Source organism: Cebus imitator, unplaced genomic scaffold, assembly GCF_001604975.1.
Source record: "Cebus imitator isolate Cc_AM_T3 unplaced genomic scaffold, Cebus_imitator-1.0 Scaffold64, whole genome shotgun sequence".
Lineage (NCBI taxonomy): Eukaryota > Metazoa > Chordata > Mammalia > Primates > Cebidae > Cebus > Cebus imitator.
Genome location: NW_016107379.1, coordinates 6,152,367 through 6,166,741, shown reverse-complemented (window position 1 = coordinate 6,166,741; position 14,375 = coordinate 6,152,367). Strand labels below are relative to the sequence as shown.

Here is a 14,375-nt window from a genome sequence, read left to right as displayed (position 1 = left end):
TCCAACACCACGCCCCAGTGTGTGGGCTTCCTGGCAGGTTCCTCTGGGCCCCGACCTGTATACCCCTGCTGATGGGGAGCTCACTCCCTTTCTGACAAACAGTGACAGGTAGTGGTGAAGAAAACGGATGTCTAGCTGACTTGGTCTCAAGTTCTGGCTCCTCCACTTCCTAGCTGTGTGACCACAGGCAAGTTCACCTCCATCCTGAGCCTTTCTTTCTGTGTAAAAGGAGGATAAGAGCTTCACTGCGACTGCGGTGGCTGCTGCTGCTCTGCTGTTGTCATCAGATTACTTAACCTTTCTCCCAGAAAGCCTTGGATTCTTGGGATAAACAAGTGCTGTGGGCTTCAGGCCAAGCAACACCTCTGGGCTTCCACTCCCCTTCCAGAGCTATCCCTGTCCAGGGAGGTGTGTGTCTCAGTGACAGACAGAGCCCAGAGGCCAGAGGTCATCTTTTAGGAAGACTCAGAGATTTGCCTTCAGTTCAGCCCCTGTTGCAGCTCCCATGACCTAGGATGCCCCCTCCCCTTGTGGCTCCAGCTGTGCCAGGCCTGTGCCCATGAATCGTGGGTGTTAAGTCTAACAACGTGGTGTGACAGTGTCCATAAGAGCCTAAGGCTGAGGCCCAGAGAAGAGACAGGGCTTTTCTGGGTCACACAGCAAACCAGCAACAGAACTAGGGCTGGTACCCGAGCCCCATAATGCGTGCTAGAGACGGCTTGTTTAGGACTTCATCCAACCTCAGCTTGAATCTCTGAAAACTCTCAACGGGTTTTGCACAGCATAATATAAACTGCCCAAGGAAGGGACTGACTCCAGACTCACCAAGCCACCCCAGTGTCCCTGCCTCTGGGTAGCCTGCCACCTCCTCCAGCAGATCCTGGTGGGGATGGAACTAGCCATTATTAAGCACTTTCTGCATGCCAGGCACTCAGCCACCTGTGGGTATGGCCTCCTGTCTTGAGGGAGATATTTCTTGTGCCCATTTCAGAAAAAAGAAACTGAGTCTCAGTGAGGAGCAGTCACTTGTCCCCAGACACATTTCCTGAACAGTCCTATGCTAGGGCTGGACCCCACCATGGGACCCAGGCTGGGCTTGGAGATGCTGAGAACAGCATCTCCTAGCTGAGCCCCTGGTCTTGTCGGTGGCCCCTGTTCCAGGATTATTTGATCAGTAGGGTGCTTTTTAAGGCTGCAGTGTGGGGAAGCCTTGGGAGCTCCAGGCAGCTGAGAAGTGGAATTTTCACTTTGTTGGCCCATTATCCACTGAAAATTTCCTTGTTCGATTTTTCAATGATTTTTCTTCATTTAGTTTTCTCATTCCCCATCCTCCCGCACCCAGACACTTCCCCAGTTCCTTTTATCTGGGGGAATATTGCAGGCTGGTCCCCTGGGCTCCTGAGCTGGGATGGGCAGCCTCCTCCACAGGACACTCCTGTCCCCCCAACACAAACCTCTTGAGACCCCCTAGAGAACACAGCCCATTCTGTTTCCCAAGGCTCTTTTCCAGGAGACCCCAGACCATGTGTGTCTCTGTGGGAGTGCCCCTGGAGGGGACACACGTGGGCAGTGGGTGGAGCCCACATGGGGGACGACAGCAGCTAATGTGTTAGGGACCTTGGCTAAGTCACTTCCCTTGGCCATGCCTTGGTGTCCTCATTTGTGCAGTGGGGATAGGGGGTGGACTCCACCTGCCCCTGGGGTCTCCCAGCAACCAAGGACCGAGCCTCCTGTGCCAGGGGTCAGGCCTGAGCCCAGGGATCCAGTGAGCAGCAGCCAGACTCTCACCCCCTCATACACACTCCTGCCCTGTTCCTGCCCCCGCCTCGCAGTGGGTCTTCGTCTGTGAGCTGGGCTGCATTCCTAGTTCGTGTGGCTAGAGACAGGGCTGCTCTGCACATCTGGGAAGGACATGAAGGTTCTTGCCAGGTCCTGCTCTGTCAGTTTCCCCCAAGGGCTGTGTCCCACACACCTGTTTCTGCCCTGTGTGTGCTTTGGGAAGGGCACGTGGCAGCAGAGTCTGAAGAGTTGGCTGTGGGGACGTGGCCACGTGTATCTCAATTGCGGCCCTCAGTCTCCACGTCTGTGAAATGGATTGGCTGGGTGACCCCCAAGGTATCTCTGAACAGGGCCATTTGTGCCCCAGTCCCCTTTCTGGAAGTTTCGGACTCTAGCTGAGTCCCCTCATGCTGCGGCCTCTGTAGAGCGGTCTGCAGCCGCTGCCCGAGGGTGACCACCTCGGCGGGAGTGTGTGGGAAGTGGGAGGAGGAGGGGGCGGGGCTTGTGCAGGGGAAGGCCCCAGGCTCTGGGCAGCCCCGCCCTCCTGGTTCTTGGCCCGAGGGAGACCCCTGCTGTCCAGTGTGCTAGTCCCTTGTTCCTGTTCCAGGGCCCCCGAGGACCGGACGGACCAGCTGGGGAGCAAGGGTCCCGGGGCCTGAAGGTACCGCCCCCCAGGACCTGCCCTCCTCACTCCTCCCACACTGGGTCAGGATTCAGACACAAGGCTCAGACCTCCTCAGAACCACGCCCCTTAGGAACAACGAAGGGAGCCCCACGGAGGCTGCAGGACTCTTAATGAGAGCTTGGCCCTTCCATTCCTCCCGACCCCCGACTGCCGGCCCAGTAAAGAGAAAGCCAGAAAGGAGGAGGGAGATCACACACGTCCTCTGACCCTTTCCCCAGACTCCAAGCCCCACCAGGCCACTGACAGCCCCATCCCTAGGAAGGGGTCCTTGGTTCTCCACCCGGAGCAGCTGGTGACAATGGCAAGCCACTCCCCTTGCCAGGCCTTAGTTTTTGCATCTGCTCAGTGGAGAGGGGGCGGCCTCTGCGGCCTCATGGGTTCCCTTTGTCTCCCATGTGGAGGGGTCCCTTTTTGGGGGAGGGTCCTCCCAAGCACCCGCTCCCACCTTCATGTGCTCTGCTTCCTACAGGGCTCTCCAGGACCCCAGGGCAGACCGGGCCAGCCTGGACAGCAGGTATGTCAGGCCAAGGCCAAGCAGGCCAGCTGCAGGCCTCCACCCTGCTCCCTGCTTTGTGACCTGAGCCTCTAATGACCCCCACATGTTCTTCCAGGGTGTGGCTGGTGAGCGAGGCCACTTGGGCTCGCGAGGCTTTCCTGTAAGTAGCACCAGTTCTTTACATCCTCTGCGTGGGGCTTTTGGTCACAGGGACAGGGGGATAAGAACCACTTTAACCAAGTTCCTGTCCTTCTGTGGAAACCCCGAAGGCTCTGGTTGCCCACCCGCCCTGCACTGAAGCCCTTTCAGCACGCTCCCTCTTCTTTGGGTCTCAGCCTTCCCATCTGTCACCCGGTGTGGTGGGGGGACCCAATACACTAGGACGGCTTGCTTGAGGTCAAGGCCGGGCAGAGAAGACCATGGAAGGCCTAAGGTCACCTTTGCCTTGTCTCTGCAGGGCATCCCGGGTCCCTCAGGCCCCCCGGGCACCAAGGGCCTCCCAGGAGAACCGGTAAGAGCCCTTCCTTCCCCCTTTTGCCTCTTTGCTGCTTGCAGCTGGGGGTGTGGGCCAGGTGGTCAGTTAAGGAGAAGGGTTGAGAGGGACCAGGCCTGGCCTCTAACCCCCGATGCACCAGGGCTTGGGGTTGGTGGCGAGCACTAAGCCAGGGAGCTCTGGATTGGAGGCTCAGCTCCCTGGGCCTCCAGCCTGTTTTCTTGCCAGGAAAATGGGGGGATTGTCTCTATCTTGCCATGCTGTTGTGAAGATAAAAATGCAAAAATGTATAGGGAGTGCTTGGCGCAGTGAAAGGCAGAAGGAAGGAGGGAGGGAGGGGAGATAAAAGTGAACGAGGCCGGGCGCGTTGGGTCACGCCTGTAATCCCAGCACTTTGGGAGGCTGAGGCAGGCAGATCACGAGGTGAGTAGATTGATGGAGACCATCCTGGTCAACATGGTGAAACCTCGTCTCTACTAAAAACACACAAAAGTAAATTTGCTGAGTGTGGTGTCGCGTGCCTGTAGTCCCAGCCACTTGGAAGGCTTAGGCACGAGAATTGCTTGCTGGGTGGAGGTTGCAGTGAGCCAAGATCGCGCCACTGCACTGCAGCCTGGGCAACAGAGCAAGAGTCCTTCTCAAAAAACAAAAAAAAGAGTAAATGAACAAGCTGAGGGGGAACTGCAGAGTCCAGCATGACTGGAGTAGAAAGTGGGACCTCAGAAAGGGTGGGAAGGATCAGCAGGCACCAGTCACCCAAGACCACAGGGGGAGTGTGCTTTTTGTCCCAAGGGCAACAGGAGACATGGAAGGGCTTGAGGCAGAAAAGGCGATCAGCTTGCCCTCCAGAAGATGTCTCTGGAAGGACAGGTGTGGGGGGACAGTTGGGGAGCCCCATGAGGAGGCTGAGAGTAGTACTACTAGAGATGGCGGGGAGAGGACAGGATCTCCAGGCTTGGGAGGATGACGGCCACATGGGGCAGGGGAGGACAGGACACCCATCCCCAAGGTCGCTGCTGCACTCCCACATCTTGAGGCCCGAGGAGTCACCCTTTAGAGCAGTGGGTTGGCTGGGGCTGGGGTTTCCAGATATGGCTCCGAGGTGGAAGGCCACTCCAGGCAGTGGCAACAGACGAGCAAGACTCCCGAGCTAGGAGGTTTCTGAGCAGGGAGGGCCCCCTGGGCTCTAGGTGGGTGAGTAGGAGAGTTTGCAGTTGTGTTGGAGGAAGTATGACAGGTACCAGTGGTGAAGACGGGGCTGCAGACACCAGCACCCTCGGTTTGGCTGGGGCAGACTGGAGGTGTGCTTCAGAGTCCCTGTGTCTGGGGGTCAGCTCCCTCACTCACCCCTCCAGATCCCAAAGAGGGCCCAGGCTGGCTTCTCCCAACTGTCTGTGTGTCTGTCTGTCTCTTCCAGGGCCCTCAGGGACACCAGGGGCCAACTGGGCCTCCAGGAGAGATGGGACCCAAGGTGAGTGTGAGAGACCCTTATATGTCCCATGATGCCACTGGGGATGTATCAGCCCTTCCCTGCCCTCCTCCCCAGGGATCTCTTTCTGCCATTTCCCTGTCCTGGCCCAGGGAGATGGCCATGGGCCGTGTACTGCAGAGAAGGGTGGACGCCCTGGCAGACAGGGTAGATCCATCCTGGTGGCATAGGATGAGGAGTTGGGTTCCTAGTCCAAGGGCATTGGGTGGCACGCAGCAGTGCCAGGACCCTTGTGGGGGTTGGCATTGCCTCTTTGGGCATCATTGGAAGCAGTGATGCTTCCCAACCTTGACCTTGCTGGGACTTGGTCCAGCAAGGAGGTTTGTCTGTCGATCCAGCCCCCAAGGGTCATGTGGCAAGGAATTTGGAAGGAGCTCAGATACCCTGCCTTATCTGGAGGGAAAAACCAGCCCCAGAGTTTATGCGAGGGCTGCAGCCATGCTCATGGTGATAACTGAGGGCCGCTTTCCGACCGCTTCATGCTGCGTCGGCTGCGGAGAGAAGGGTTAGAATCACTTGGCCCTAAACACAGCATCCATTGGCTTCCTCCCCTGTCTTTATGTGAATCATGAAATTTTCCTCCCTGTGCTTGCCAAGGGGCTCCTAGTGTGGTAAACCACACTCCTGGGACATGAGAAGGACCTAGAAGCCTCTGGGTAGTCCCGAAGCTCAGCCAGCCCGGACCCACCCCCCACCCCCTAGTTCTAGCTCCAAGCTCCAAGAAGCTGCAGGCTACTCCCACCTCTGCATCTCTTGTGCTGTGTGACCTTGGACGCATCTCTTGCCCTCTCTGGGCCTGTTACCCTCTTGCTTACAACCAGGGGGCAGCTCTTGCTCTAGGAAGGACCAATGGCATTTTCTTGCAGGGGCCGCCGGGTGCAGTGGGAGAACCAGGCCTTCCTGGGGAAGCCGGGATGAAGGTGAAGCAGGATGAAAGAAGAGAAAAGTGACTGTTGAAACCAGCTCCCAGCTGGCGGCCATGTCCTGTCTACAGAAGCGAAATGGGCCCTTCTTGTGGCTGGGATAATGGGTTCTCTGTGCTCCTGGCTGGGGCATGGGGCCTGGTCGTGGCCACAGTGGAGTGTGAAGCCCCTCCCGTGCCCACTGCCAGGCAATGGGCTTTTTGGGACACCTGCCCCTGCCTCCATCTGGGGTGGCTGCACCTCCTGGCCTCATGCGATACCATCTGCATGTCAGCGCCAGTGCTGCTCATTACCTGCTAAGAAACAGGTGCCCATTGATACCTGGGCTCTGAGGAGAGCCCCTCCTTATTCTGCTGTTGGAAGAGGACCCTGTTCCCCTGGGAGGCCCCAGTGCTGATGAGTGATGCTGGCTGGCCCATGGACATTGCTGAGGCAGGGCCCAGGGGAGCCCCAGAGGGGCTGTGAGACTTCAGGCCAATCACCCCCTTCTGTGCCTAAGTCTCCCTGTCACTCAGAGAGAGAATTGGACCAGGCCTAGGGCGCTCAGACTTGGCCTAGTTCCAAAATCCTTTGTTCAAATACCAATGAAGAAAACCACCCCACATAGAAAACTGATGGAAGTGGGATTGTTTCCATTGGAGCAGGGCTGGGGGCTCAGAGCTCTGCCCTCCTCTGTGCCCCTAGACACCAGGGATGCCTACGATGCATAGCTTGAAAATTCTCCAGTGAGAAAGACCCTTTCAGGGCCTTTAAGCGGGGGACACGTGACATGTATTCTGGCTCATTTAGGGCTTCTTCTTCATTTGGGTTTCTCTTCAAGAAGTCTCTCAAGGAAGATAAAAATCACATAGTTGCCATTGCTGTATCCAAGGCTCTTGGAGCCAGGCTGCCCGGGGTTCCGGTCCTGAATCAGTCACTGCCTAGTCTCGTGAGAGCTTGGGCTCCTTCCTGAACTCCCCCAGTGCCTCCGATTCTTCACCTCTCAAAGAATACCTTTCTTTGCAGGGTTGTCTTGAAAGTCAAATATGTTCATATAAAAACTGATGGCCTCAGCCTGGACAACATAGCAAGACTCCCCCTACAAAAAATTTACAAATCTGCCTGGCATGGGAGTGTCCCTTGAGCCTGGGACATTCAGGCTGCAGTGAGCTGTGATTACCCCACTGCACTCCAGCCAGGGCGACAGAATGAGACCTTGTTTCAAAAAAAAAAAAAAAAAAAAAAGTCCTCAGAACAGCACAGTTCGTTATGAATAAGATGGTGGTGGTGGTGGTGGTAATGGTCCTTCTGTCCCGGCATGGGAGAAGAAGCCCGTGGCCGAGGCTTGCTTGGAATGCGAGCTCTGGTTGGTGTTTCACGATTTCTCTGTGGTCCCTGGGAAGAAGGGCATTCCCCAGCGCCTTCTCCCCCACCCTAAGTCAGAGCTGGTGGAAACAGGAAGGGGTGGTGTGGGCTGGGGCTGGCCCTACCCGCCCCCATGGACTTTTGTTTGGCTTCTTCTAGGGTGACCTTGGACCCCTGGGCACCCCTGGGGAGCAGGGCCTCATTGGGCAACGGGTAAGTTGAAGCAAATTTATTTTCCCTGAAAGCCCCCAGGGGGTGTGGGTGCAGGGGGGAAGAGAAGGGCTTTTCTCAATCTCCCCGAGCCTCAGTTTCCCCAGTTATAGAAATAGACCATGAGCCTCTGCAGCCTTGCCAGTCTCTCTTGGTAAGCCAGCGTTTCCACAGTGAAGAGAAAGGCGTTTTGTGGTCAAAATATTTGAGGCCCACTGCCTGTTCAGTGTTCCCTCTTACACATTAACAGCAGCATTTTCAAGGCTCTGAGAAGGCCTGCAGTCAAGAAATTGGTTTCTTTGGGATTAATTCAGGGTCTTCAAACTTATTTGACCCCCAGCACTTCCATGGAAAAACACAACATGGTATCCCCAAAAACTGCTCCACAGAGAGCTGTCTTCCCTTTTCCAAAAGAAACGCACCAGGCTTGTCTCACCCTAAGAACCCGACTAGCCTGAATCTAGACCCCAGGGGCACTGTGAGGATACAGAGCAGGTGTCCCGTTGCACTTTGCAGGGGGGACAGGTGGGGCGCAAAGGGAGAGGAAGTTAGTGTGGGTCTCAGGTCACAGGGCCTCTAGGACCCCAGCCCAAATCTTTCTGTTTCTCAACTTTTCTTTTTCCCAGTGCCTCGTATTACCCGTGGCCCAAAGGTTACGGCACAAAATTAAGACCTAGAATGTAAGAGGGCGGCCATGGGGGGAGAGAGGATGAGCGTGGAGCTTGGAGGCCTGAGCTGGCAAGTCTTGTGTGTCCATAAAGACTGATCAGTAGAGTCTCCTTGGGGGCCTATGTTAAGAAGGATCCTAAGCTTGGGCATGGTGGCTCATGACTGTAATCCCAGCACTTTGGGAAGCCAAGGCAGGTAGATCAGTTGAGGTCAGGAGTTCGAGACCAGCCTGGCCAACATGGCGAAACCCTGTCTCTACTAAAAATAAAAAAATATATAGCTGGGCGTAGTGGTGTGCGGCTATAAAACCAGCCACTTGGGACCCTGAGGCAGGAGAATAGCTTGAACCTGGTAATTGGAGGTTGCAGTGAGCTCAGATCATGCCACTGCACTCCAGCCTGGGTGACAGAACGAGACTCCCTCTCAAAAAAAAGAAGGATCCTGAGGTTGGGTCAAGGCTCGGTAGGAAAGAGAATGATGAGCACGCATCCTGTGCCCACTATGTCATGCCCTTTTCTCGAGGCAGAAGGAGCACAGCAGTGAGGTAACAGAGGCCCATCTCTGGAGCTTGCATTTCGGCAGGCTGATAAGTGATACCACCATGGGTGCCAGAGGAGCACAGACTGCCCAGTTGGCACGTTGTTGCCATCCTGCATCTGATGGTCCCTGAGGCCCTTTCCAGCTCAGACTCTGAACAGGGATGAATTCTAAAAGCAGAGAGATACCCAAATTTAATCGGATGGCCATTTAGAGAACTCAGTTGTCTGGGGGCATCTCTGGAGCTGGAAGGGCAAGCCTGGTTGAGGGCAGGCCAGGGACTCAGTGTCTTGCTGTCATTCCCAAGCTTGCTAGCAAGGAAGTCTAAAGATTGGCCTCCCTTTCCTCTTCGGAGAAATGGGATTCCACTGAGGACTTCTGCAGGCTTACTCCAGCTCCAGTGGTAATACTGCACACGGCTGCCGTGTGTGGGACACTTACACCGCGCCTTACAGCAACCCTTGAAGGAAGCGGTGTCAGCCCCATTTTTCAGAGGAAAAAACAGATGCCCGTGAGAGCTGAGTAGTTTGCTTGTGGTCAAACAGCCAGTGAATGAGAAACTGAGAAATGAATGACACTGATGTCTGGCTGATGTCAAAGCCTGTCTTTTTTTTTTTTTTTTTTTTTTTTTTTGGAGATGGAGTTTCGCTCTTGTTACCCAGGCTGGAGTGCAATGGCGCGATCTCGGCTCACCGCAACCTCCACCTCGTGGGTTCAGGCAATTCTCCTGCCTCAGCCTCCTGAGTAGCTGGGATTACAGGCACGCACCACCATGCCCAGCTAATTTTTTTTTGTATTTTCAGTAGAGACGGGGTTTCACCATGTTGACCAGGATGGTCTCAATCTCTTGACCTCGTGATCCACCCGCCTCGGCCTCCCAAAGTGCTGGGATTACAGGCGTGAGCCACCGCGCCCAGCCAAAGCCTGTCTTTGACTACTAGGCCACGCCACCTCCTCAGCCCAGCCACTCAGCCTAGACATGATGTCCAGGACCAATCCGTGACAGGCACCTTCTAAATTCATGACCTCGTGTAGCCCGCACCCCACACTGCCCCGCGGAGGGAGCTGTTAGTAGCCTGGGGGTCCGCTCCCCCTTTCTGGAGAGCTGAGGGTGGGCACCTCAACCCTCCTGCTCATTTGCTAATTCAGCCCCTGGCTACTGTGCACCTACTGTGTGTCTGGGCCTCTAGAGTCCCACTGCCTGGAGATCCGTGGGTCAGGGTCCTGCCCCACTGAGGGGGTGGTGAGAAAGGAAACGCACACTGGGGCCTCCTCCCAGTAACATCTCCTCCTCTTTCTCCATTACCCTTTCCAGGGAGAGCCAGGCCTGGAGGGTGACAGTGGCCCCATGGGGCCTGATGGGCTGAAGGTAAGTGCCCTTTTAGGGGAGGGCCTGGGGACCCTGGCAGGGAATTGCTTTCCCATCTAAGGCCTAAGTCCTCCCAGAAGCACTGTGTTCCCATAGAGATCTGATATGAGACCTCCAGCTCCCATTAAGAGCAGGGTGGGGAAGGGTCAGCAGTGTCCAATGGTCATCTCCCACCCTGCCCGCTGCACTGCCTGTTAAAACATCAGCTTCTGTTGGCTAAGGGCGATTCCTGAGCACTGGCACTGTGCCAGGCCCAGAGCCAGGGCCTTTGATCTCTGTTATCTTGCAAATATCCTGGAAGATCAGGAAAATAATAATCACCACCATTGCCTTATGAGCCACAACTTAGGGAGGACTAGTCACATGCATACCAGGTACAACGCTAAGCCCTTTATCAGCTTGATCCAGACAACAGTGGAAGTTCTGTCTTTAGATGAGGAAACTGAGACTCAGAGCAGTCAAGCAACTTGCCCAAGGACACACAGCAAGCAATTGGCACATCTAAGACCCGGATCTGGGCCTGTTTGGCTCCAAAGCCTCTGCTCGCTCTGCTGTACCGTGCACCCATTCTAAAGGCAAAAAGGCTGAGGCTCAGAGGAAGGCAGAGATATATTCAGGACCCATGGCTGTGAGTGAGGATCCAAAATTCAAACCCACAGCTCACAGGGGCCAAAGCCTGCTGGCCCAACCCCACCCTGCTGCTCCCTCAGAACCACCAATGTCAGGAGCCTGAAGAGGCACCTGAGCTCACCTGAACTGCGGGCGGGAGGCAGGTACCGCCCTCTGTCTCTCCAGACCCAGCTCCAGCCAGGCCAGTCCCTGGCCTCCGTCCTGGGCCCCACTCTGACTCCACAGGTGGGCTTTCCCCGGGGCTGGCCAGTCACCCCATGCAAGTCAGCTCCCTGGCCCAGGGTCCCAAGGGCCACATCAGGGAACCCCCTCCAACCCACCTACTCTCCAGGTGACCTTGGAGAAGCAGCCCCCTGAACCTCAATTTCCCCATCCCCAGGCCTCCACCCACCCTCAGCGTCCCCTCCCCACAGCCCCCCAGGGTGCCTTGGTGACCGGCCCCTGCTGACTCCTCATGTTTTCTTGCAAGACCGAGAGCGCCCCCTGCCTATCATCTGCCTGCCTCCTCACCCCCAACCCTGAAGCATCCCAGGGCGTAGGCAGGTCCCAAGACCCGGAGCATTTGACAGCCCTGCCACATCCTTTGCCAGTGCCCACTGCACTGGGTGGTGATGCTGATGAAGGTCATGGCTAAAGTGCTTTGGGCACTTTCCCCGTGCCACCCACTCGAAGCACTTTGCGTGAATTAACCCATTTAATAATTACTCTTCCCAGCAACTCTCCCAAGCTTGATACATTACCATCCCACTAGGCAGATGAGGAAACTGAGGCACAAAGCAGCAGCCTTCTCACTCCACTCTGGGCAGCCACCTTTCTTGGAATGCACACCAAGCGGGGTGGGAGGGGGTCTTCCAGACTGGGTGCCTCCCAGTCTTCTCCCTCCACCTTTCATGGCTTCTTGGCCCTGGCGTCGTCCTCTTTCCCTCCCTTCAAAGCCAGTTCTACCTGAGTCCATGTGCTCAGATGCGTGGCATCGTCCTCCGTCTACATGAATTCCAGGAGATACCCGTTTTCTTAAGGTGTTTCTCTAGGAATCACCTCATGGCGAAAACTGTATCTTGAATATGCACAGCACTTTATAGAGTGCTTTTGTGCCCGTGATCTCTTTGCTGATGTCTAGCTGATGGTGGCGATGGTGGCAGTGACCAATAACAGTTAGCTTTTATCCAGCTCTCATGTGCCAGACATGCTGCTAAGCTATTTACATGGTTTATCTCTTTCAATCCTTGCAGTAATCCTTTGATCCTTATTTTACAAATGAAAAAAACTTTGTTCAGGGTCACACAGCTATTCAGGAACGGTAGCAAGATGTGAACTTAGGCAGCATAACCCCAGGGATGAGGGAGGCATCGTCCCCTGAGCAGAGAACCTTGGAATCAGAAGGAGCCAGAACCCCAGGTTCACACTGCACTGACTTAGTCTGTGGTATTAGGGAGTCTTTGCCTCGCTCTGCACCTCAGTTTTCCCATCTGTAAATGGAGAGGGTTACGCAAGGCAACTTGCAAGGCTCTTCTGAGCATTGGCAGATGGCTGAGGATTTGGGGCATCTCCAGGAACCCCCAGAGCCTGTTCTGTATGGGATTCCCAAGGACGTGCACCCCAGAGGTCCGGTTAGTCCCTGGAGTGTGGTCTTATGCAGAGCCCAGGTGAGAGCCCTTTGCTGAAAACCCGACCAGCCACCTGGTGCAGGCTGCCTGCCTCTGAGAGTTAGGAGAACAGGTGGCCAGGACCACAAGCCAGAAATGGAATCCCAGGGCCAGGGGAGTCTGCAGGAGAGTCATCCGGGCCAGCCCCTGTCTTCATGCCAGGCTGTGCTTAGAAGCTGAGACTCAGCAGGAAGGGACCTGAGAGAAGAGCCTCGTGCCCAGATCTGCTCTGCACTGGCCTGCACCTCAGCTCGGAGTCTCCTGCCTTTATCTGTGCCATCTCTGGACCGCTCCCTTGGAAAATCTGCCCGACTGAGCTAGAAACTGCCCCAGCAACTCCCTCACACCCATCTCCTGCCCCGGCACCCAGGCCCCCGCAGGCCTAGGTTGCAGCAATGAGCGAGAATGAGTCACTCTGTCAAGCCTCTCTCCTGTGCCAGGCCAAGCCCCAGGCTCCAGCTTCATGTCCTCCGCTTCCTGTACTCTCTCCTCTGGACGCACACCAGTTTATGAGTCCCTCGTAAAGCTTGGCACCGGAGGACAAAACTGGTAGACACACGATGTTTTCCAAGCCTGCTCCCCCCGCCCATCCCTTCATCGTACCTGTGACTTCATGTCCTGTCCCATGGGTCTCCCTGAGCAGTCACAGCTAAGCCAGTGCAGACTGACCACGGGCCCTAGGCCTGGCAGCCCCGATGGAGGCGACCTTCTGAGGGGCGGCGTCCCTGCCCATGCGGCACTCCTCACACCAGCTCTGCTCACGGTGATGAGGGTGACAGCCCATGCCCCATCCTGGAATCCTGCCCGCCCCATCCTGGAACCCCACCAGTCTCCCTAGGAGTATACAAAGATTGCTGCAATGAGATAAGGCAGGTTTAGAGCGACGCTGGTTGCTTCAAAACCATAAAAAGCCCATGCCGGCCGGGCATGGTAGCTCACGCCTGTAATCTCATTACTTTGGGAAGCCGAGGTGGGTGGATCACCTGAGTTCAGGAGTTTGAGACCACCCTAGCCAACATGGTGAAGCCCTGTCTCTACTAAAAGTACAAAAATAAGCCAGGCATTGTGGTGTGTACCTGTAATCCCAGTTAGCAGGGAGGCCAAAGCCAGAGAATCGCTTGAACATGGGAGGCAGAGATTGCAGTGATCTGAGATCATGCCACTGCACTCCAGCAAGGGTGACAGAATGAAATCTGTCTCAAAAAAAAAGCCCATGTCAAGGGCTGGCTTTCCAAGGAAATAACCTAGATGCCCCAAAGGCCCAAGGTCCTGAGAAGACCTTGGTTACAGCCCTATTACTGTAAAGACGGCATCCTCAGGCTCCTGCTTCAAAGTCCAGCTCCACCGCTAGCAAGCTGTGGGCCTTTGAGCCAGATGACTTGATTTAGCCCTGCCTCAGTTTCCTCATCTGTAAAATGGGACTAAAAGAGGACCAGCCTTGGAAAGCTTCTGGAGAGATTAAGTCAGTTAATAGATGTTAAAGAACCCAGAATATGGTCCTGACATGGTTAGTGCTATTTAAATGTTAGCTCCATCTGCTCCCCAGAGAAAGTATTCTGCAGCCAATAAGAATGATCGCCGTGCAGAGCCCAGAGCAGTGGGAGGGCCCGTTCACCATAGAGCAAAGCAGTAACCATTACAAAGATGGAGACCAGCAGTCCAGTGGGATTGTGCCTTTAGAGCTTAGTTTACTGCTCACTAAGGGTATCCTGAACACTCGGGCCTGATACATTGCCTGGGGACAGTGGCTTCACTGCCCTGAGCCTGGTACATACCATCCAAATTGTTACCTACCATTTATTATTAGTATTCACTGTTTTTGTGTCATCAAGGATTGAAAATGCAACTCAGAAAAATGGAAAGAGTGGCTCCGAGAGGGAGAATTGGGTGAATTTTCTTTCTTGATGAAAATTTCTTTCAGCTAGGTGCAATGGCTCACACCTGTCATCCCAGCACTTTGGGAGGCTGAGGTGGGAGGATTGCTTGAGCCCAGGAGGTCGAGGCTGCAGTGGGCTATGATGGCGCCACTGCACTCCAACCTGGGAGAGAGAGCGAGACTGTCTCAAAAAAAAAAAAAAGAAAAGAAAAAAGAGTTCAGCTTCATA

At 55.2% G+C, this 14,375-nt stretch overlaps 1 protein-coding gene across 1 annotated transcript in view; it reads left to right on the top strand.

Annotated features, from left to right (window-relative positions):
• The window catches only part of COL27A1 (collagen type XXVII alpha 1 chain), a 157,880-nt gene that overhangs the window by 106,833 nt on the left and 36,672 nt on the right, over nucleotides 1-14,375 (top strand). Inside the window, exons 32-40 of the mRNA XM_037739202.1 lie at nucleotides 2,387-2,440; nucleotides 2,934-2,978; nucleotides 3,076-3,120; nucleotides 3,418-3,471; nucleotides 4,871-4,924; nucleotides 5,809-5,862; nucleotides 7,369-7,422; nucleotides 9,941-9,994; nucleotides 12,914-13,042. Of these exons, the coding sequence (XP_037595130.1) occupies nucleotides 2,387-2,440; nucleotides 2,934-2,978; nucleotides 3,076-3,120; nucleotides 3,418-3,471; nucleotides 4,871-4,924; nucleotides 5,809-5,862; nucleotides 7,369-7,422; nucleotides 9,941-9,994; nucleotides 12,914-13,042 (543 nt within the window). The remainder of the gene's footprint in view (nucleotides 1-2,386; nucleotides 2,441-2,933; nucleotides 2,979-3,075; nucleotides 3,121-3,417; nucleotides 3,472-4,870; nucleotides 4,925-5,808; nucleotides 5,863-7,368; nucleotides 7,423-9,940; nucleotides 9,995-12,913; nucleotides 13,043-14,375) is intronic.